This window comes from Rhinoraja longicauda, chromosome 1, assembly GCF_053455715.1.
Source record: "Rhinoraja longicauda isolate Sanriku21f chromosome 1, sRhiLon1.1, whole genome shotgun sequence".
In the NCBI taxonomy this organism is placed as follows: domain Eukaryota; kingdom Metazoa; phylum Chordata; class Chondrichthyes; order Rajiformes; family Arhynchobatidae; genus Rhinoraja; species Rhinoraja longicauda.
The window spans coordinates 38,514,046-38,536,123 of record NC_135953.1 but is presented as its reverse complement, the minus strand read 5'-3'; the positions used below and the strand labels follow the sequence as shown (position 1 = coordinate 38,536,123).

Here is a 22,078-nt window from a genome sequence, read left to right as displayed (position 1 = left end):
GTATGCTTTCTGCTCTATCGTACAGTTCTTGACCATTTAAGGCAAACTACCTGCATGCTGTGACTAGATTGTAGATGAAGATCACAACCACATTTAGCACAGATCTGCCCGGCAGCCAAAACATGATGTAAGCTTCGTAACGAGGCTGCTTAACTGCAATGGCATTTCAGTCTTTTTTTCTAAACAATATTAGCCAATGTGAATTAGATCAGAATTTACACTTAAATTAAGGAGTGGCATGCCTTCTTTCACTGATAATTCAGGATGATTGTGTAGTGCATTCTTTGATTTCCAATTTAACTCAATCTTTAAAAAAAAACATATTTTGTATCTATAATTAAACATAGAAACATAGAAAATAGGTGCAGGAGGAGGCCATTTGGCTCTTCGAGCCAGCACCGCCATTCATTGTGATCATGGCTGATAGAAAACATAGAAAACATAGAAAATAGGTGCAGGAGTAGGCCATTCAGCCCTTCGAGCCTGCACCGCCATTCAATATGATAATGGCTGATCATCCAGCTCAGTAACCTGTACCTGCCTTCTCTCCATACCCCCTGATCCCTTTAGCCATAAGGGCCACATCTAACTCCTTCTTAAATATAGCCAATGAACTGGCCTCAACTACCTTCTGTGGCAGAGAATTCCACAGACCCACCACTCTCTGTGTGAAGAAATGTTTTCTCATCTCGGTCCTAAAAGACTTCCCCCTTATCCTTAAACTGTGACCCCTAGTTCTGGACTTCCCCAACATCGGGAACAATCTTCCCGCATCTAGCCTCTCCAACCCCTTAAGAATTTTATATGTTTCAATAAAATCCCCCCTCAGTCTTTTAAATTCCAGCGAGTATAAGCCCAGTCTTTCCAGTCTTTCTTCATATGAAAGTCCTGCCATCCCAGGGATCAATCTGGTGAACCTTCTCTGTACTCCCTTGAAGGCTAGAATGTCTTTACAATCAGTAACCTGTGCCTGGCTTCTCCTTATATCCCTTGATCCTGCTAGCCACTAGAGCTCTATCTATCTCTCTTTTAAATTCATCCAGCGAATTGGCCTCTACTGCCTTCTGTGGCAGAAAATTCCACAATTTCACAACTCTCTGGGTGAAAAAGTTTTTTTTCTCATCTGAGTTTTAAATGGCCTCCCCTTTATTCTTAGACTGTGGCCCTTGGTTCTGGACTCCCCCAACATTGGGAACATTTTTCCTGCATCTAGTTTGTCCAGTTATTTTATAATTTTATACATCTCTATAAGATCCCCTCAGCCTTCTAAATTCCAGTGAATACAAGCCCAGTCTTTCCAATCTTTCCTCATATGACAGTCCAGCCATCCCAGGGATTAACCTCGTGAACCTAGGCTGAACTGCCTCATTTAATTGTTAAACATTAAATCATTAGACATAGAAACATTAAATAACGTTGTTTCTGGAGCAGGTTTGGGAACGAGTTGCCTAAATTAAAGAATCCTAGTTAAAGCATCACAATGTTTTGTTTAACTAAAAGATAAATTGTGTTGGAGAGAGCCTGGTAAATATAAATTACTTTATATGTCAAGCAAAAAACAAACAAAACTGCTGGGAATCTGAAATGAGAACAGAAAGTGCTGAAAGTACTCAAACAGGCCAGGCGACATTTGTGGAGAACTCATGGAATCAAGGCAAGTTTGGTAAAATTGATTCAAAATTGGCTTGGCACGAGAAGACAGAGGGTGAAGGCAGAGATTTGGTTTTGAGGTTGGATTCCTGTGTGTAGCGGTGTTCCCTTCTTGTTTTTGACCGAATAGCATGCAACAAAAAGCTTTTCGCTGTTCCAATATGTCCATGTGACAATAATAAACGAAACCACTTGCAATATATATGAATGATTTGGATGCAGATGTAAGAGGTGCGATCTGTACGTTTGCAGATGATACGAAGATTGTTGGAGTTGTTGACAGTGCGGAGGATAGTTCTAAGCTACAGGGTGATATTGATGTGTTGGTGGAATGGACGGTGGAGTTTAACCGAGGAAATACATCATGAATGGTGGTGTCCCAGGGAGTATTGAGGAACTGGGGGACCTTGGTGTACAAGTCAACTGACCCTTGGAGGTGGTAGTGCAGTTAAATAGTGTGGTTAAGGAAGCATTTGGACACTGGCCTTCCTGAATCAGGGCATTGAATACAGGAACAGGGAGGTTATGCAGCAACAATGACAGAAGTCAATGACAGCAAATTCAATAGAAAGGATAGGTAGGAGCACGGCAGGGAGCGATGAGAGCGGTTGGATTAAATTTCATATTTTTCAATGCTAGAGGCTTCTTGGAAGAAAGGAGATTGAGAATTGCATATCCTGGTGTCGAGACAACAACCTTCCTCTCAATGTCAGCAAGACAAAGGAGATAGTGATCGAGGTCAGGAAGTGAAGCGGTACACCTACCCGAGTTGGCATTGACGGCGCCAAAGTAGGAATGGTTGAAAACCTCAAATTCCTAGGAGTCAATATCGCCAACAAATTCTCCTGCTACCGGTACCTCGTGCTGGTGAGGCCAGGAACAGAGAGATAGAGGGTATGAATTTATGGCTGAGGGACTGGTGCAGAGAGCAGGGATTTAGATTTCTGGACCACTGGGATCTCTTCTGGGCTAGGGGTGACTTGTACAAAAGGGACGGGTTGCATCTTAACAGCAGGGGGACAAACATTCTGGCAGGCAGGTTTGCTAGTGTGACACCTGTGGCTTTAAACTAAGTAGTGGGGGGGAGGGGTTAACAAATTGTGAATATGAAGATGAGGTAAAAGGGAATACAGGAGATATTGCAAAAGACTCTCAGAAGAATGGGAACAGAAGTTCTAGAGGGGAAAAGAAATTAAGGGCAGGGCCAATTGTGAACGATGTGAGAGGGGAGGTAAATACAGAAGTTAAAGTGTTGTACTTAAATGCGCGTAGTATAAAAAATAAAGTGGATGAGCTTGAGGCTCAGTTAGTCATGGGCAAGTATGATGTTGTAGGGATCACTGAGACATGGCTACAAGAGGACCAGGGCTGGGAACTGAATATTCAGGGGTACACAACGTATAGAAAAGACAGACAGGTGGGCAGAGGGGGTGGGGTTGCTCTGATGGTAAGGAATGATATTCATTCCCTTGCAAGGGGTGACATAGAATCAGGAGATGTTGAATCAGTATGGATGGAAATGAGAAATTGTAAGGGTAAAAAGACCCTAATGGGAGTTATCTATAGGCCCCCAAACAGTAGCCTCGACATAGGGTGCAAGTTGAATCAGGAGATAAAATTGGCGTGTCAAAAATGTAATGCTAAGGTGGTTATGGGAGATTTCAACATGCAGGTAGACTGGGAAAATCAGGTTGGAAATGGACCCCAGGAAAGAGAGTTTGTAGAGTGCCTTCGAGATGGATTCTTAGAACAGCTTGTACTGGAGCCTACCAGGGAGAAGGCAATTCTGGATTTAGTGTTGTGTAATGATCCTGATCTGATAAGGGGACTAGAGGTAAAAGAGCCATTAGGAGGCAGTGATCACAACATGATAAGTTTTACTCTGCAAATGGAAAGGCAGAAGGGAAAATCGGAAGTGTCGGTATTACAGTATAGCAAAGGGGATTACAGAGGCATGAGGCAGGAGCTGGCCAAAATTGATTGGAAGGAGGCCCTAGCAGGGAAGACGGTAGAACAGCAATGGCAGGTATTCCTGGGAATAATGCAGAGGTTGCAGGATCAATTTATTCCAAAGAGGTGGAAAGACTCTAAGGGGAGTAAGAGACACCTGTGGCTGACGAGGGAAGTCAGGGACAGCATAAAAATTAAGGAGAGGAAGTATAACATAGCAAAGAAGAGTGGGAAGACAGAGGATTGGGACTCTTTTAAAGAGCAACAAAAGTTAACTAAAAAGGCAATACGGGGAGAAAAGATGAGGTACGAGGGTAAACTAGCCAATAATATAAAGGAGGATAGCAAAAGTTTTTTTAGGTACGTGAAGAGGAAAAAAATAGTCAAGGCAAATGTGGGTCCCTTGAAGACATCAGTGGTGGGGAAGATGCTGGAGTCAATTATAAAAGACGAAATTGATGAGCATTTGGATAGCAGTAACGGGATCATTCCGAGTCAGCATGGATTTACGAAGGGGAAATCATGCTTGACAAATCTACTGGAATTTTTTGAGGATGTAACTAGGAAAATTGACAAGGGAGAGTCAGTGGATGTGGTGTACCTCGACTTTCAGAAAGCCTTCGACAAGGTCCCACATAGGAGATTAGTGGGCAAAATTAGGGCACATGGTATTGGGGGTAGGGTACTGACATGGATAGAAAATTGGTTGACAGACAGAAAGCAAAGAGTGGGGATAAATGGGTCCCTTTCGGAATGGCAGGCAGTGACCAGTGGGGTACCGCAAGGTTCGGTGCTGGGACCCCAGCTATTTACGATATACATTAATGACTTAGACGAAGGGATTAAAAGTACCATTAGCAAATTTGCAGATGATACTAAGTTGGGGGGTAGTGTGAATTGTGAGGAAGATGCAATAAGGCTGCAGGGTGACTTGGACAGGTTGTGTGAGTGGGCGGATACATGGCAGATGCAGTTTAATGTAGATAAGTGTGAGGTTATTCACTTTGGAAGCAAGAATAGAAAGGCAGATTATTATCTGAATGGTGTCAAGTTAGGAGGAGGGGGAGTTCAACGAGATCTGGGTGTCCTAGTGCATCAGTCAATGAAAGGAAGCATGCAGGTACAGCAGGCAGTGAAGAAAGCCAATGGAATGTTGGCCTTCGTAACAAGAGGAGTTGAGTATAGGAGCAAAGAGGTCCTTCTACAGTTGTACCGGGCCCTGGTGAGACCACACCTGGAGTACTGTGTGCAGTTTTGGTCTCCAAATTTGAGGAAGGATATTCTTGCTATGGAGGGCGTGCAGCGTAGGTTCACTAGGTTAATTCCCGGAATGGCGGGACTGTCGTATGTTGAAAGGCTGGAGCGATTGGGCTTGTATACACTGGAATTTAGAAGGATGAGGGGGGATCTTATTGAAACATATAAGATAATTAGGGGATTGGACACATTAGAGGCAGATAACATGTTCCCAATGTTGGGGGAGTCCAGAACAAGGGGCCACAGTTTAAGAATAAGGGGTAGGCCATTTAGAACGGAGATGAGGAAGAACTTTTTCAGTCAGAGGGTGGTGAAGGTGCGGAATTCTCTGCCTCAGAAGGCAGTGGAGGCCAGTTCGTTGGATGCTTTCAAGAGAGAGCTGGATAGAGCTCTTAAGGATAGCGGAGTGAAGGGGTATGGGGAGAAGGCAGGAACGGGGTACTGATTGAGAGTGATCAGCCATGATCGCATTGAATGGCGGTGCTGGCTCGAAGGGCTGAATGGCCTACTCCTGCACCTATTGTCTATTGTCTATTGTCTATTGACCACCCATATTGAAGCAACGACCAAGAAAGCACACCAACGCCTCTACTTCCTTTCAAGGCTTCGGACGTTGGGCAAGTCCCCAACAACCCTCATCAACGTCTACAGAAGCACCGTAAAAAGCATGTTATCAGGATGCATCACAGCTTGGTTTGGGAACAGCTCCATCCAGGACCGGTAAGAAATTGTGGCGACTTGTGGACACGGACCAGACCATCACACAAACCAACCTCCCTTCCATTGGCTCCATTTATACTTCATGCTGCCTCGGCAAGGCCAGCAGCATAAAGGACAAGTCGCACCCTGGCATCAGCCGTACCGTCCTGCTGGGGATGCCCGGCTTCAACCAGGACTTGCTGAGAATCTGGAACCTGGTTGCCGTCTTAAGTGTATAGCACACTTAAACAACCCGCGTTGACCAAAGTGCTGTACATCAGTGCAGGTACTAAAAAAGAACATACAATAGCACACAAACCTAACAACACATACATAAACAGTTTACAGCGCCCCCTCAGAAGGCCTCAAATGCTAGGGAATAGAAATAGGTTTTGAGCCTGGACTTAAAAACGTCGATGGAGAGGGCAGTTCATGAGGGTGGAGGGTGTTACACCGAGGAGTCCCCCGCAACCTGTTTCTCTCGCTGTTCGCAGACTGGCCAGCAGCCGCCTGCCACTTTTGCGGCCTGGAAGAGTCTGTGTACCACGTGTACATGGAGTGTGTGAGGTTGCAGCCCCTGTTCCAATATCTAAAGGGGCTGCTCCTTGCCTTCTGGCTGCACTTCTCACCCACCACCCTCATCTTTGGACACCCTGTGCGTAGGGGAGAGGGTTGGGCTGAAGAAGTCCTTGTTGGGTTGCTCATGGGCCTGGCCAAGCTGGTCATCAACGAGTCACGGCGCCAGGCGGAAGAGGGCCTGCCCCTTTTCCGGGGTTACGTCCACGCCCGGGTGGGGTTAGAGAGGGACTACGCGCTGTCCACGGGCACCCTGGGGGATTTCCGGGACCACTGGGCACCGCAGGGTAGCTGAATGGATCATTGACAAGGATTGTGAGATAGTTGTATAATAGTTTATTGTGTGTCTTGTATTATGGTGGTGGGTTTCTGTTTTGGTTTTATTGTACTGTATATATTATTTTAATATGTGAATAAATATTTTTGATTAAAAAAAAGAAAACATCGCACCCTGGCCACACTCTCATCCATTGGGCAAAAAGTATAGAAGTGCAAAAGAAAGCACACCTGCAGATTCAGGGACAGTTTCTTCTCAGCTGTTATCAGGCAACTAAATCATCCTACCACAGCCAGAGAGCTGTCCTGAACTACACATTGGTGACCCTCGGACTATTTTTGATTAAACTTTATTGGCTTTATCTTGCACAAAATATTATTCCCTTATCATGCATCAGTACATTGTGAATGGCTCGATTGTAATCATGTATTGTCTTTCCGCTGACTGGTTAGCACGCAACGAAAGCTTTTCACTGTACCTCAGTACACATGACAATAAACTATCCTCAAACTACAACTGATGGGTAAACAGTGTTTTGCACGCTGTTCAATCAAATCAAATATACTATACATAACTACAATTAAGCCAAACTCAATAGCAATGGGTAGAGCAACGGGAAAGATGAGTGCAGGACATAGTTGTCAGCATTATAGCACAACAGCTCCAGCAAGAAAATCCAATCTCTGTAATGTAGAGAATTGGACTATACCCAAGTTTACAGAAAGACCGTTCAGCAGCCTGACAACAGAGAGGTAGAAGTTCTTCCAGTGCACACTTTCAAGCTTCTGTATCGTCTGCCTGATGTGAATGGAGAGGAAGAGGAATGACCGGGATGGAACAAGTCTTTGATTATGTTAGCTGCTTTGCTGAAGTGAAGATGGAGTCAGCGGTGGGGAGTTTGGTCTGTGTGATCAACTAGGCCATATCCACAACTCACTGCAATTTTTTGTAATCTTTGGGCAGAGCTGTTCCCTAACCACGCTGTGATGCAACCTGACAATATGCTGTACATCTGTCAAAGTTTGGAAGAGTCACTGGAGACATCCTGAAGTTCCTCAGTCTTATCAGGAACTATGGAATGAGCTGCCAGAGGAGGTAATTGACAGGTACATGGATAGGATAGGTTCAGAGGGTTATAGATCAAGCGCAGGCATGTGGGATGAGTGTGGATAGGGCTTTTTCTCTCTGGAGCTGTTCTGCTACAATGCTGAAAACTATATTCTGCACTCATCTTTCCCTTTGCTCTACCTATTGCAATTGGGTTTGGCTTAATTGTTGGCCGGCACAGGCTAGTTGGGCCGAGGGGCCTGTTTCCACGCTGTATGACTCTGTAGGTGGTGGTGTGCCTTCCTGGCTGTGGCTTCAATTTGGTTGGTGCATGATAGACCGTCAGTAATATTTATGCCAAGGAATCTAAATCTCTCAACCATTACCACCTCCGCACCATTGATGCAGATTGCGGCATGTATTCCGCCTTGCTTCCTGAAATCTATGAGGACTGGGTAATGGGATTGCCAGGTACTGCACCTTTGTTAAAGGGATGTTCCATGATAGTCTAACATTGTCCCAATGTTGGGGGAGTCCAGAACAAGGGGCCACAGTTTAAGAATAAGGGGTAGGCCATTTAGAACGGAGATGAGGAAGAACTTTTTCAGTCAGAGGGTGGTGAAGGTGTGGAATTCTCTGCCTCAGAAGGCAGTGGAGGCCAGTTCGTTGGATGCTTTCAAGAGAGAGCTGGATAGAGCTCTTAAGGATAGCGGAGTGAGGGGGTATGGGGAGAAGGCAGGAACGGGGTACTGATTGAGAGCGATCAGCCATGATCGCATTGAATGGCGGTGCTGGCTCGAAGGGCTGAATGGCCTACTCCTGCACCTATTGTCTATTGTCTAAATTAACAAGAGCTAGGATGAGAGAAAAACAAGAGTCTGCAGATCGTGGAATGTTGAGCGGAAAACTTGCTGGAGAAACTCAGTCAGGATCTGTGGAGGGAGCTCTGGGTTGGGACCCTTTCTCAGCAGGCTCTATGGAATATAAGAACTATTCATGTTCCCATTTCTTATCTTACATAGAACACTACAGCGCAGGAAAGGGCCCTTCGGCCCACAGCGATTGTGCTGAACATGATGCCGTTAAACTGATCTCATTTGCCCGTACATGATCCATATTTCTCTATTCCCTGCACTTCCATGTGCCTACCCAAGAGTCTCTTAAATGCCAATCTTATTATGATTTTGAAAATACCTCTTAAATGCTTGAGACGAAGATTCAATTGCAGCTTTAGAAACTGAAGCGGATAGATATTACGAGATAAAACAAGGGAATGTCACCCTCTTGAATTCTTTAAAAAGACTGATTAGTTAAAAGGGTACGTCCTGTGCTCTTACAATTGTCTGATTCTATAATAGACATCCTGTTTTTATACATGCACAGATCCCGCTACTGTTCACTGAGATTTGCCAACTTGTGCTGAAGAAAGTGAAACGAAAATAAAATTTGATGCGCGAGTACAAAAAAAACAACTTTATTCACCAAACAAACCATAAAATAAAAACACAAGTAATCTTCCAAATTGTATTGGAAAGTTGGTATTCATTAAATGTTAATATTAGAAGCATATTGTATGAAAATAAAGTGATATTTAAAGGCAAAAGAGTTTAAGTAACAAATTTGCAGGATAAATGTTAATGTGAGGCAATTATGCAAGATAGCTGATAATTTACCATTTCAAAAGCTCTGGGAAAGGCCTTAAAACATTTGTGTTTCCGGTGGCATAATAAAGTTCTTGATAAAAATATTACAATTGTGTGAAATTCCCATTAGAGGATGCAAACAATTCTAAGACAAATTCCATATGAAAGATGTGCACAAATTACCCTCTGCTGTTGTGATTTAAAAGCTCTTATTTAAGGCATGGATGTAAGCCCCTGAATGTATTATGCCAAATGCAAGAAAATAGTAAGGCTTTATTTAGTAAGAGGAGACCAATAACCCAAAGCTGATTGGTAATATATTACGTAAAATAATTTTTTTGGTTAAATGCTGAACTGGTCACTGAATTCTCACTGAATTTGCAATTTAGTTATCTTAGTCAAAGCCAAATAGAATAAAAATTATAGGCAATACCTTACAATATTTTCAAAGCAAAAACTTGCATTTTAAACTCTGAATTCTTTTTAAAAAAGTTATTTTTCTCTTTACTGGAAACACAGCAGTCTTACAGGCCAAAGAGAGATTAAACACATTCTGATATTAAAGGCACCCTGCTGAAATACTGCATTATTCATGTACATCTGGTTAAAAAATAGAAAAAAGTTAGAAAGTAACACTAATTCCCCCCCCAAAAAATAGTATTCCTGACCTGATTTAAGGCAACATTGCTGCTGCTGTTGTATGGAGCATTTTTTTCCATGATGGAATTTTGTTAATATGTATCATTTAGCCTCTGAAATCTAGAATTAATGAACGTGGACACACACTTCAGCATGTTTCATTGCTGCTGTAACTCACTGGTTGCATTGGCTTTACACCATTCTGTTGGGAGGCACAGATCTTGTGCATTTTCTTTGGAATTATCAAATATATCTCCCTACTTCCTGGCTTTCATAAACTTTAGAAAAATATCATACATAAGGATTTACAGCAAATTTTTCACTGTAATCAATACTGCAACCACACATTTCATTTATCTTATTATCGTATACATAACATGCAGACATTAATCATTCCCTTCAATGCTCAAGGTGAAACATATGTTGAATGTGAATTAATACAGATTTATTAAATGCAGAAAAACCTCAGGAAATGGATCGCCTATTGCACCTTTTGGGGAATTACAAACAAGCTATTGCATGAACATTAAAAAAATCTGCCCACGTATTTATCTGGATTAGATCTTTTGCTGTTGATTAATAAACTAGATGCATGGCCAGGATCAGCAGTTAGCTATTTTAGCTAGACTGCAGTTAATTATCATCTGTGTCACAAAGTTCTGAGGGAAGGAATCTATACTGTTGCTGACGGATGATTGCAAGCTTCTTACGAGCATCTTCAAGTTCTCTCTCCTTTCGTAGCATTTCCTCCTGGGCTGCAATAATCTGTAAAGCAAACAAATAGATGTAATCTCCAAAGTAACAGGAATATAGTGCGGCCACAACACATTGGGTATACATTGGGTATGCAGGCAAAGAATTTCACTGTGCCTTGTCACATGTGACAATAAAGTATTCCATAGACGCAGTCTGAAGGGTCTCGACCCAAAACGTCACCCATTCCTTCTCTCCAGAGATGCTGCCTGTCCCGCTGAGTTACTCCAGCATTTTGAGTCTATCCTTAATCACTTGTTCTTAGACTGAATGCCTAGTCAAGGGCAGATTTCCCAAAAATAGTTTAGTTTCGAGATACAGCAAGGAAACAGGCCCAGCAGCCCACGCCAACCAACAGCCGCCCATACACTAGTCCAGGGGTGGCCAAACTTGCTTAATGTAAGAGCCACATACGATAAAGTTCAGATGTTTGAGAGCCTCAAGACATGAACAAAAGAGCCGCAAGACATGAACTTAAATATTTTTACTAACCATGAACATTAAACTTACGTTTTATGCCAATGGGGTCTCAATTCATACCCAGTAAATAATTATAAAGCTTGAATTTTTTATTTATTTACCTTTTATATTAACTGTGATGAAAAAAGGAGCTCAGCCAACATATTTCCAAGAGCCGCATATTAAAGGTCAAAGAGCCGCATGTAGCTCGCGAGCCGCGGTTTGGCCACCCCTGCACTAGTCCTATCCTACACACTAGGGACAATTTACAGAGGCCAATTAACCTACAACCCTGCACATCTACGGAATGTGGTAGAAAACCGGAGCACCTGGAGAAACCTCATGCAGTCACAGGGAAAACGTGGAAACTCCGTACTGGCAGCACCCAGAGCCAGGATCGAATTAGGGTCTTTGGCGCTGTAACTCGACCACTGCAGCACTGTGCCACAAATGTTGCACTCAGCAGGACAGGTAGCGACCGTGGAAAGAGAAACATTAACATTGACTGCTCCTCTTTCCACAGATGCTGCCTGACCTGCCGAGTGTTTACATTATTTTTTGTTCCGATTTCCAGCAACGACCTTCATTTACACCAGACGTTCCTGTACGTTCCTCATTGTGCGGGGATGTTCAAGCAGCTTTATGGGCAATTTTTTCTCATATTAATTTTTAGCTTTAACTTGACCAAATTCCTTTTTTGAGATTTTAATGAACATCCTTTAGCTTATTAGCCCAGCAATATTTATTACCATCTCCATCTCAATCCATTCACTCACCTGAGCAATACCACCAACCATCTTGCTCTTGACGACAATATTTTGCTCTTCGTGATCATTGAATGCTGCGGCCTTCTGCGCCGCTTTCACAAGATTGTCAGATGCCCTCTTCACAGCGTTACCTGCAATCTGCAAAAGAAAAGCACACCCGAAGTCAACATTAACATGGAGTTAGGACTTGTCCAGCAGACAAGGTTGGGAGAGCTATGTTGTTCTAGAATTATGCTCCTGAATATTAAATATAGGATGAAACAAATGTGGCAATAAAACTAAAGTGCAATCTTAGAGACAACCAGAGTTGATCTTTATATTATGCTGTGTGTATTCAATATGCTAGCCTGCCTTCGCTTTGTAGTCAGTTATAGCTTGCAAGCCTTGCCACAATCTATCGGTATCTGTGTCATTGCCTCGAGACTCCTGCTTGGTGTGGAATTCCTTCTTGGCACTCTTATGGCTCTGCCAAGATCATAGATAGATTTCTTATACCGCTTGAGATCATTGGACTTGAATGTGGCAGAGTTGGACTTCACATGGGAGTGGATCACACAGATCATCCATGGTTTCCAGTCGGGGAACACACTCATTATCTTCTTTGGTACACATTCCTCTACGCACACGCTGATGAAGCCTGTGACAGCAATCGCACGGTCAACCAGAAAATGGATCAGTCCACCAACTCCAAGTAGTCACAAAGATCTCATCTGTTTCCTCGGTCCAGCATTGCACGGTTTTCTGTACTGTCTCCTCCCACTTCAGTTTCTGATTGTAAATACGACATAGGTGATCAGATTTGCCAAAGTCTGGAGAGGCATGCATTATTGGTGGTTGTGTAGTAGTGATCGAGTGTGTTTGGGCCTCTGGTTGGATAGGAAACACGCTGATAGTATTTTGGCAACAAGCTCACGGTTGGCCTGTTTGAAGTCCCCATCCATTATGAACATGGCCTCAGGGTACTTCACGTCAAGGCCATTGGTGACAGTGTGGAGTTCTTCAAGTGCAAACGTAGCATTGGCCTGGGGACGGATAGCCAAAGTTAATTCCCACGGCAGGTAGTCGGGACGATACTTCACTTAGGATATTCAGGTTCTGGGGAGCAGGAGCTCACCAGGACATCCTCATCCGAGCACCGTGCAGAGCTAATTAGAAAGCTGAACTCTTCACCCTCAAGGATGACGTACAGTCCATCCGGTAGACTGAGAGCTCCCAGGTTGAATGGCACAATCGGGTTAGGCAGGGGTGAGCCATGTCTCTGTAAAATAGACCACATAGCAGGTACCTGCAGGTACTGGGAAGATACTACCAAAATAATTCTTCAAATTCACTGGAAGGATAAATGAAAAAAAATGTTAATGACGACATTAACATTTTTTTCATTTATCCTTCCAGTGAATTTGAAGAATTATTTTGGTAGTATCTTCCCAGTACCTACAGGTACCTGCTATGTGGTCTATTTTGGTCTATCAACCAATATTGGTCTATCAACCAATATCTCCAGCAATGGAGAATTATTTGAAGAATTATTTTGGTAGTATCTTCCCAGTACCTGCAGCTACCTGCTATGTGGTCTATTTTGGTCTATCAACCAATATTGGTGTATCAACCAATATCTCCAGCAATGAATCGCTAACCAAGCAGTGCTCCATTGGGCAGCCCACGCTGTTTGTCTACATGATACAAGATCCTTCCGAACTCCATCATGGAAAAAGATTCAAAGATGCTTTCAAAACCTATCTGGGAAAAAAATACACCACGTCCACTGACTCATGGGGAATGCCTGACCCAGGAATAATCAAAGTGGAGAAAGAGCATCTGGGATGATGCTGAGGATCAAATCCATGCATCAGGGTCACACAAAAGCCCCTTGTAAACAGCAGGAGGTACACACCACCTCAGAAACTGCACACTTTCCTGTCCAAGGAAGAGGCTCCCAGACACCTCATCTGTCGTCTAAGAACCCACAAAACCAGGGTGGAGGAAGTCATTATCAATCCCCAGTGACTGCCCAATAAGTACAGCAAATTATTCTCAACTCTAATTCAGAGAATATTAATTAAATGAGAAAAGTCTCTATGCAATAGAACTGGCATTGGATGTTTTTTTCTGGTTGTGTATATATTTTTTTAGGGTTTTGCTAATTGAAGGATCAGGATGTACATTGTCATTGAATTCCAGTGATTTACATCATTTCAGTGCGATAGTAGATATTTTTAACTGTAAGAATCTCTCCATAGATAAAGGAGGAATGTATGTTGAATGACTGAAATTGTTAAAATGCTTGACAGCACCATGTAATCTTGGTCATTGATAGAATTTATGTACACACCGCTACTTGTGCAGGTTAATTTTTAAAATGGTATGAATTGTATTCACGACAACAACAAAAAAACACCTCAATTTTCATACCTGAAGTCTCTTCATGGCCTCTGAATCCTGATCTGCTTTCACCTTGCAGGCCACCAACAGCTGAGCTGTGGATGCTGCCACCTGTTTGGCTGAAGAGATGAGCTTCTCTTCACTGGCATGACCTTGGACGGCAGCATTGGCTGCTTCACACAGGCTGCTTGTGGCAGCAGCAACCATTCGGGCCTGTTAAAACAGCAACATTACTTGTGAGCCTAAAGCTTGAAGCAACAATATTACAACACGGGTCAAGATTCAAATAGAGTCCTCTGTTTACTTAAATGACACAAAGATTTCAAAATCCTCTGAAATTCCTTTAATACCTCACACTTAAAGTTAACATATTGTTTGGCAATTTCATTAGAATTACACTCTACAAAATTATCCATTTTCTTTATACTTTTGAAAGGCGTAAAGAAGCAAAGTTATTTGTACACCAGTGCAATTTATAATAGAAATGATATTAGGTCTCATAGGATTGAACGTACCTTTTTCAACAATACCTGTGGGGAGATGCATTTTTATATTTCAAGCTTTAACTAAATGTTAATGGCAGCAATGGAATTGTAAAGCACAATGCTACAACTTCCAATGGGTTCAATTGTTCCTCCTGCCCCCCCCCCCACCCCATTGTTTATCTGACAGGTTTGGAAGTAAGCTGCATGTATTTTCAAACTAAGAACATCTTCCAAAGGGAAAAGCAAATGTTACCAGTTTCTAAACAATGCAAAGCATTTAATAACTGAGCACATTTTGTTTTTTTAGTGGGAACATCCGACAGCACCCTAAAGCACAGTACTTACTGCTGAAATGAGGCCATGGGACCACTGCCCATCATCTGCTGCATTTGCTGGCACAGTTCCAACCTACAAAACAAAAACAAATTTAATTGAACATGTACATTACAGGATTTTAAAAAAAAGTTTAAGCCAAGTTAAGTTAAGACGGCACAGTAGTAGAGTTGCTGCCTTACAGCGAATACAGCGCCGGAGACCCAGGTTTGATCCCGACTAAGGGTGCTGCCTGTACGGAGTTTGTACGTTCTCCCCGTGACCTGCGTGGGTTTTCTCAGAGATCTTCAGTTTCCTCCCACACTCCAAAGACATACAGGTATGTAGGTTAATTGGCTTCGTAAACGTTAAAAATTGTCCCGAGTGGGTATAGGATAGTGTTAATGTGCAGGGATCGCTGGTCGGCGCGGACCCAGTGGGCCGAAAGGGTCTGTTTCCGCGCTGTATCTCTAAACTCTAAACTAAACTTAATGAATTTAGAAGGATACCAATTGGGAAAAAAAGCTTGTTTTTCCCCAAACAGGAGGCGAAAAACACAAGGGAGTTTGGCAATTATTTAGCATTCAATTGTTGCAATTCTTCATTGTACCAATACCTCGACCGATGGTCGGTCCAATAGGGGGTGCGTGAATAAAACCCCATTATGCACGTGGCACAAGTACACAAGGGCTGAATGGCCTACTCCTGCACCTATTTTCTGTTTCTAATGCTGACAATAGGATCATACACACACACACACAATTTAAATATAATTAGGTTATTTTTGCTAAAAGAGCACACTCAAAATAACATGCAAAATAAACTGATGTCAGGTTACTCTTTACCTTGCCTTGAGCGACAAGCTCCCTCTGAGCAGCTGAGGCAGCTTTCACAAGGGCACTGGTTGCTGCAGCAATAGATTTGGCTGCCTCCAGGATCTGTTCTTCAAAGTTAAGGCTTTCGTCTGCTTGCTGTTGGATTATATATTTTTTAGATTAAATATGAATGTAAAATTATTGAAAATATTAGCAATTTAAATTGACTAAAATCGCTAAACATAAAATTTACACGTCTTTAAATATAATGAAGAGTTTAAAGAATTGATGACAAATAATGTAGAAATATTTTTAAACCTATTGTCCATCTAAAAGAGTACAAGATATAAATTGCTTTATGTCACTAAAACTTGCATTATCAGATATGGAATTAAAAACAGAAGAATCATTAATGAATCATTGAAGTATGTTTGTATTACCTTTTAAAATGCTGGAAGGACAAGAAACTATACAAATATGTTTGATATATAGTTGAGTTTTAGATAACAACTTAATATAGCAAACATATCAGACAGTCGCCTGTACAATATTTGTATAGTGCTAATCAAAATATTCATTGTGCCATAAATAATTTTGTTACAAAATAGAAACTAAAGATCTGCCGAAGTTTCAAAATAACATAATTCAAATAGAAAGTTTTTGAAGTCATGGTTAAAAAATACATGCATGATCCAGAATTTTAAATAGAAATCACTAAGTGTTCAGTCAAGTGTAACATTTAAAAAAAAAATGTTTGCATTATCCGTGAAAATAATTCCACCTGTACAATTCCAGATATTACTTTTGCAAATTTTGGTTGTGTCTACGATACGGATTAAAAAAAATAAAACTAAAGTATTCATGCTTAAATTTCTCAAAGTTCATAAAAACCTTTCCATTGGGTAGAAGTATTTTATGGTATGACCCCCCCCACCCCCTCAATTCAGAGACTGTGAAAAACCAATGCAAATTAATCTGGCCAGAATTAACTAATCTCAATCACATATGTCCAGTGTAAGCTTGGGCATTCGTTCCAGGGAATAAGCGAGTTCGGTATTTCGACTGAGCATTCGCCGGTCATAGGTCCCAAGGGCGAAGCATTCTCGCCGGCTGATCTGCTGTGTGTACACAGACCTGCGGTTCATCCATATTTTCCAGTTTTGCATCGTAGAGGTAAGAAAATACTGCTTTAAAGATATTAATTAGGTGTATTTATGGTTAATTTGTACTCCGGAAGGCGCAGAATGCTGGAGTAACTTACCGGGGACAGGCAGCATCTCTGGAGAGAAGGAATGACTGTACGCTTCTACCTTTGAAATGTCAGCATATGAATTGAGAAGACACGACAGGCTACGGACCAAGTGATGGATTTGGAATAAATTGGTACTTCATCGTTGGCATGAAGGGTCTGCTTGTTACCGAGAAACATGGAGAGAGAGATACGCCATGCGGGACACAGAGCATCGCTCCAACAGCCCACCAAACGGAAGACGCACAGAATCAGACGCCGATCGGCAGACACAAAAATCCACGGTCAGACCGAGAGTGATACGATTGGTGTGAGAGTGGCAAAGAGCGTGAGATGGCCGGAGAACAAATGGAAGAGGAAGAAATGACCCCGCCTGTCCCGGGGACCACTCTTACGTTTCAGGTCGAGACCCTTCCTCTAGGGTCTGAGTTATGCAATCCGCGCAGTGGTAGAGTTGCTGCCATACAGCGAATGCAGCGCCGGAGACTCAGGTTCGATCCCGATTACGGGTGCAGTCTGTACGGAGTTTGTACGTTCTCCCCGTGACCTGCGTGGGTTTTCTCCGAGATCTTCGGTTTCCTCCCACACTCCAAAGACGTACAGGTATGTAGGTTAATTGACTGGGTAAATGTAAAAATTATCCCTAGTGTGTGTCGGATAGTGTTAATGTGCGGGGATCGCTGGGTGGCGCGGACCCGGTGGGCCGAAGGGCCTGTTTCCGCGCTGTATCTCTAAATCTAAAATCTCTCCTGAGGCTTGCTTTTCTCTAGAAACAGGAGCTCTGGAATAGAGTGGTGTCATTCTGGGAGCGACTGCGGAGAAGAATCTGAGGCATGCAGCTGGTAGAGTTCCGGAGAATTTTCTACCCCGCTCTTGCTGCCGTTGCTATCCCAAGTAAGTTGCACGTGTCGCCGCTGATCTGTCTGAGGCTACGGGCTTCGTTCTGCAGATGCCACTCGGCTCTTGCACACCAACGCTCGGCGAACCGGCTTGTAGCTGGCCCATGTGTGCGCTGGCAATCTTCGGCACACATTCTGCGCCTGGCCCATGGGCTACTCCAGCCCAGCGACATCCCTATCCTTTGTCTGTGCTGCCCTCCGGGGTCACATCCTCACATTCCTCGTCCCCTGTCCTCCCTGCACCAGTTCAGGGAAGTTGGACTTGCAGAATAATACACTCCTGGTGTTATGACCCGGCTCCATTCAGATGAAGCTTACCTATCCAATGCCCGTCTACTTGAGTCTGTTTCCCTCTCGCTGTTTCTTCTTCTTCCATTCGTTCTCCAGCCATCTCACGCTCTTTGCCACTCTCACACCAATCGTATCACTCTCGGTCTGACCGCGGATTTCTGTGTCTGCCAATCGGCGTCTGATTCTGTGTGTCTTAGACAATGGACAATAGACAATAGGTGCAGGAGGAGGCCATTCGGCCCTTCGAGCCAGCACCGCCATTCAATGTGATCATGGCTGATCATTCTCAATCAGTACCCCGTTCCTGCCTTCTCCCCATACCCCCTGACTCCGCTATCCTTAAGAGCTCTATCCAGCTCTCTCTTGAATGCATTCAGAGAATTGGCCTCCACTGCCTTCTGAGGCAGAGAATTCCACAGATTCACAACTCTCTGACTGAAAATGTTTTTCCTCATCTCCGTTCTAAATGGTCTACCCCTTATTCTTAAACTGTGGCCCCTGGTTCTGGACTCCCCCAACATTGGGAACATGTTTCCTGCCTCTAACGTGTATTCTGTTTGATGGGCTGTTGGAGTGATGCTCTGTGTCCCGCATTGCATATCTCTCTCTCTCCATGTTTCTCGGTAACAGGCAGACCCTTCATGCCAACGATGAAGTACCAATTTTTTTCCAAATCAATCACTTGGTCCGTAGCCCGTTGTGCCTTGTCAATTCATATGCTGACATTTTGAACATAGGAGAGTACAGCCATTCCTTCTCTCCAGAGATGCTGCCTGTTTGGTAAATTACTCCCAAAATGCTGGAGTAACTCAGCAGGTCAGGCAGCATCTCGGGAGAGAAGGAATGGGTGACGTTTCGAGACCCGAAACGTCACCCATTCCTTCTCTCCCGAGATGCTGCCTGACCTGCTGAGTTACTCCAGCATTTTGTGAATAAATACCTTCGATTTGTACCAGCATCTGCAGTTATTTTCTTATACTGGTAAGTTACTCCAGCATTTTGTGTCTACCGGAGGACAAATTAACCATAAATACACCTAATTAATATTTTTACAGCAGTATTTTCTTACCTTTACGAAGCAAAACTGGAAAACACGGATGAAACGCAGGTCTGTATACACGCAGCAGATCAGCCGGCGAGAATGCTTAGCCCTTGCGACCTATGACCTGCGCATGCTCAGTCGAAATACTGAACTCGCTTATTCACGTGGCCCCTCTTCTGTTACTATTGATTTTGCCTTGCAGCAATTGCACATGAGTAATCTACAGAAAAGTACAGGTTTTTCTTCATCTATGATACATTTCACAATCAAGTCATCTGCCTATACATTTCTGAATTAAAATGGTATGTAGTCTGAAGGAGTCATGGTTATTGCACATCTGTAAATTTGTCTGCAAAACCAGTCGGCTACTTTAGGACAGGAACTTCTCCATCGGCAAGGAGAGCAAAATCCATAATGTGTATTTTTCAATAACCAAACAAAACACCTAGAAAATGTGTATTTCCATGCAGTAAGCTAATCTGTTGCTGTGAGGTAGGTATGTATGGGCATTTCACAGATCTCTTGGGCATATTTCCCCATTGTGTCAACCCACTTAGAGGTGCATCTATGTCAATAATGAGTCAAAGGTATGTTTTAAAAATAGTACGATAATTAGAGAATCGCTGAAAATTACCAAGCTTTCTGAGCACCACAATGTAAACAACTTGGCACCCAGCATGATTAGCTATTGCATTCTTCATCTCCTCTCACTTGCCTGAAAATTCCTGGTTTAAAGGATTTCAGTTACAGATCATCGTCTGGGGCTGCCTGCAATTCTGCGTTACCAATATGCAACCCTCAATGGCAAGCAGCAGTGAGCTAAGCATAGGGGCAATACACAGGTCCAGTCCTGTCCCCATTCATTCACATGCATACTTTCATCTTTGTGCAATGGATTCATCTTTGTCCATCAGATTCTGCAAATTCTCCCTTCCCTAATCTATCGTGTCAAGGTCAACATAGCTTCATTGACGCAGGTGAAGTCAGCTAACATGCAAAGGGAAGATAATCAAAGATGGTTTATGTGAAATTTTTAAAAGTACATCTCAACTTAAAACATCTGGTCGAGTAACATGACTTCTAACAGGATAATTAATAGGAAGTGAAATTATTATTCCATTTTTGCCAAGTATGTAAATCCAGGAGCAGACGCAGAGAATTTTAATGCCCTTCTGTGGGTGTATTTTATCACCTTAGGCTTAGCTCTTGGCTGCAGTTGTTCTAGTTTCTTGGCAGCTGCCTCAATAGCTGCAGCAGCTCTCAGCAGCTCGTTCTCAGCAATAACCGTTGGGTCTTCGGGATCCACCCATTCTGTTCCTAAAATAAAGGTTACATCAGAAAGCAATCAATCATGACCATTTAAAAAAAAAGCCTTTAAGCACTTTATAACATGCACAAAATATACCTCCATGTGGGCTTAATAATATTAGCAGAGATTGGCAATAAAGGTATTTTATGTCCGAAAACAACTCTAACTCGTGTTGTATTTGTTTTCTAACATTTTCACCGGACAAAGTACAGCTTGGCCAGCAATATCGTTTCTGATTTCAGAAACTGTTTCAGAGCTTGAAATTGACTGCCTCAGTCAAGTTGTTAACTATCAAATTGTTGAATATTGTTAAATGGAGGGCAAGCGCCTCACTCTGTTTTCAGCACTCCCATGCTTTCTAATATGCATCCCAACTTCTTAACATTCACTGAACTCTGCTAAGGAGAGGCTGGGTACACAACAGTGCCATCCCCCACCCCCAGTTTCTAAGCCTGGAGTACTGTCCTAAAAGTCTCACAATGATACAGAGCAAAACAGAGATGTTGATTCACGGAACTCCTGCAGATCTGAGTTTCAGAATTGGCTTTCATCACGTATTAGTTAAACACATGGAAGGAGCAAACAAGGAGTGAAAGGGGGAGTTTAACAGCATATCTGGAACGGCAAGATATTTATGACCTGATTAAAGGAAGTTTTAGGAGGGATTCAAGTCACAAGATGCAATCACATATTTGGAAAACCCAGAAATTTGACCCAACCCATTTTCTATCTCACACTTCTAAAACAAAATTTGCATCAAAAAGTATTACCATTTGTGACAAATTATTTTCTTAAAAATTAATAATATCATTACAAATGCGTTCAATCTAATGATATTAACAAAAGGCTATTTTATGTCAAACAATGTTTATGAAATTAAATAGAATGAAATTGAAAGGCTACAAAAGATTAATATGTGTTGTAGAAAAGTCATCGGCCAATTGTCACAACCCACAACTAAAATCTTCAGCACACTAGAAGATTATCTGCTCTAGCAGAGTTTCCTCCGGGGTTTTGCGGGTGAAATTGGCTAACAGAAGAATTCCATATATAGCAATTAGTCAGACACGTATGTTTGTAGAATGGTAACAAAATATATGGTGTATCCTGGCAAACTGCCTGAAAGACATAATCTAATTATCTTTAAAATGTAATGATTAAATATAAAGGAATTTCTAGTGCATATACATTTCCCAAGTCTTCTTACGTTTCATTGCATGATGGTGTAAAGTCAGCATCAAGAGCTGTGGTATGTACTAAACCCCTTCAATTTTCCAGAATAAATGCCTGATGTACGAGTCAGCAGATAATATGCAAAATTTAAAGTTCTTCTCGTGAACTCAGCTTTAAAAGACTCAGAAATGCTTTTGTTCAAATTTTGTGCTTAAATACAGACGATTACAAAATGAAAGGATAAAACGGTGAGCAGACTGAAAGCAGTCAACCGTCCAATTAGTATGCAAACCTGACTCTTTGACATTTATGCCAAACTAATTTGCAATTTAACTTTTTATTTCTTTCAGTTTACTCAGATATCCATTTCCTTTTGATTGTGCCTTAATCCATGGTTCTTTAGT

At 42.4% G+C, this 22,078-nt stretch overlaps 1 protein-coding gene across 4 annotated transcripts in view; it reads right to left on the bottom strand.

Annotated features, from left to right (window-relative positions):
• Positions 1-8,940: 8,940 nt before the first annotated feature.
• LOC144590853 (talin-1) overlaps positions 8,941-22,078 on the bottom strand; it is a 214,388-nt gene continuing 201,250 nt past the window's right edge. For all 4 annotated transcript variants that reach the window (XM_078395257.1, XM_078395318.1, XM_078395370.1 and 1 more), the window contains 6 exons: positions 20,385-20,509; positions 15,742-15,867; positions 14,930-14,992; positions 14,130-14,312; positions 11,727-11,855; positions 8,941-10,503 (listed from right to left, as the gene is read on the bottom strand). In XM_078395257.1, the coding sequence (XP_078251383.1) occupies positions 10,372-10,503; positions 11,727-11,855; positions 14,130-14,312; positions 14,930-14,992; positions 15,742-15,867; positions 20,385-20,509 (758 nt within the window). In that variant the 3' untranslated portion in view covers positions 8,941-10,371. The remainder of the gene's footprint in view (positions 10,504-11,726; positions 11,856-14,129; positions 14,313-14,929; positions 14,993-15,741; positions 15,868-20,384; positions 20,510-22,078) is intronic.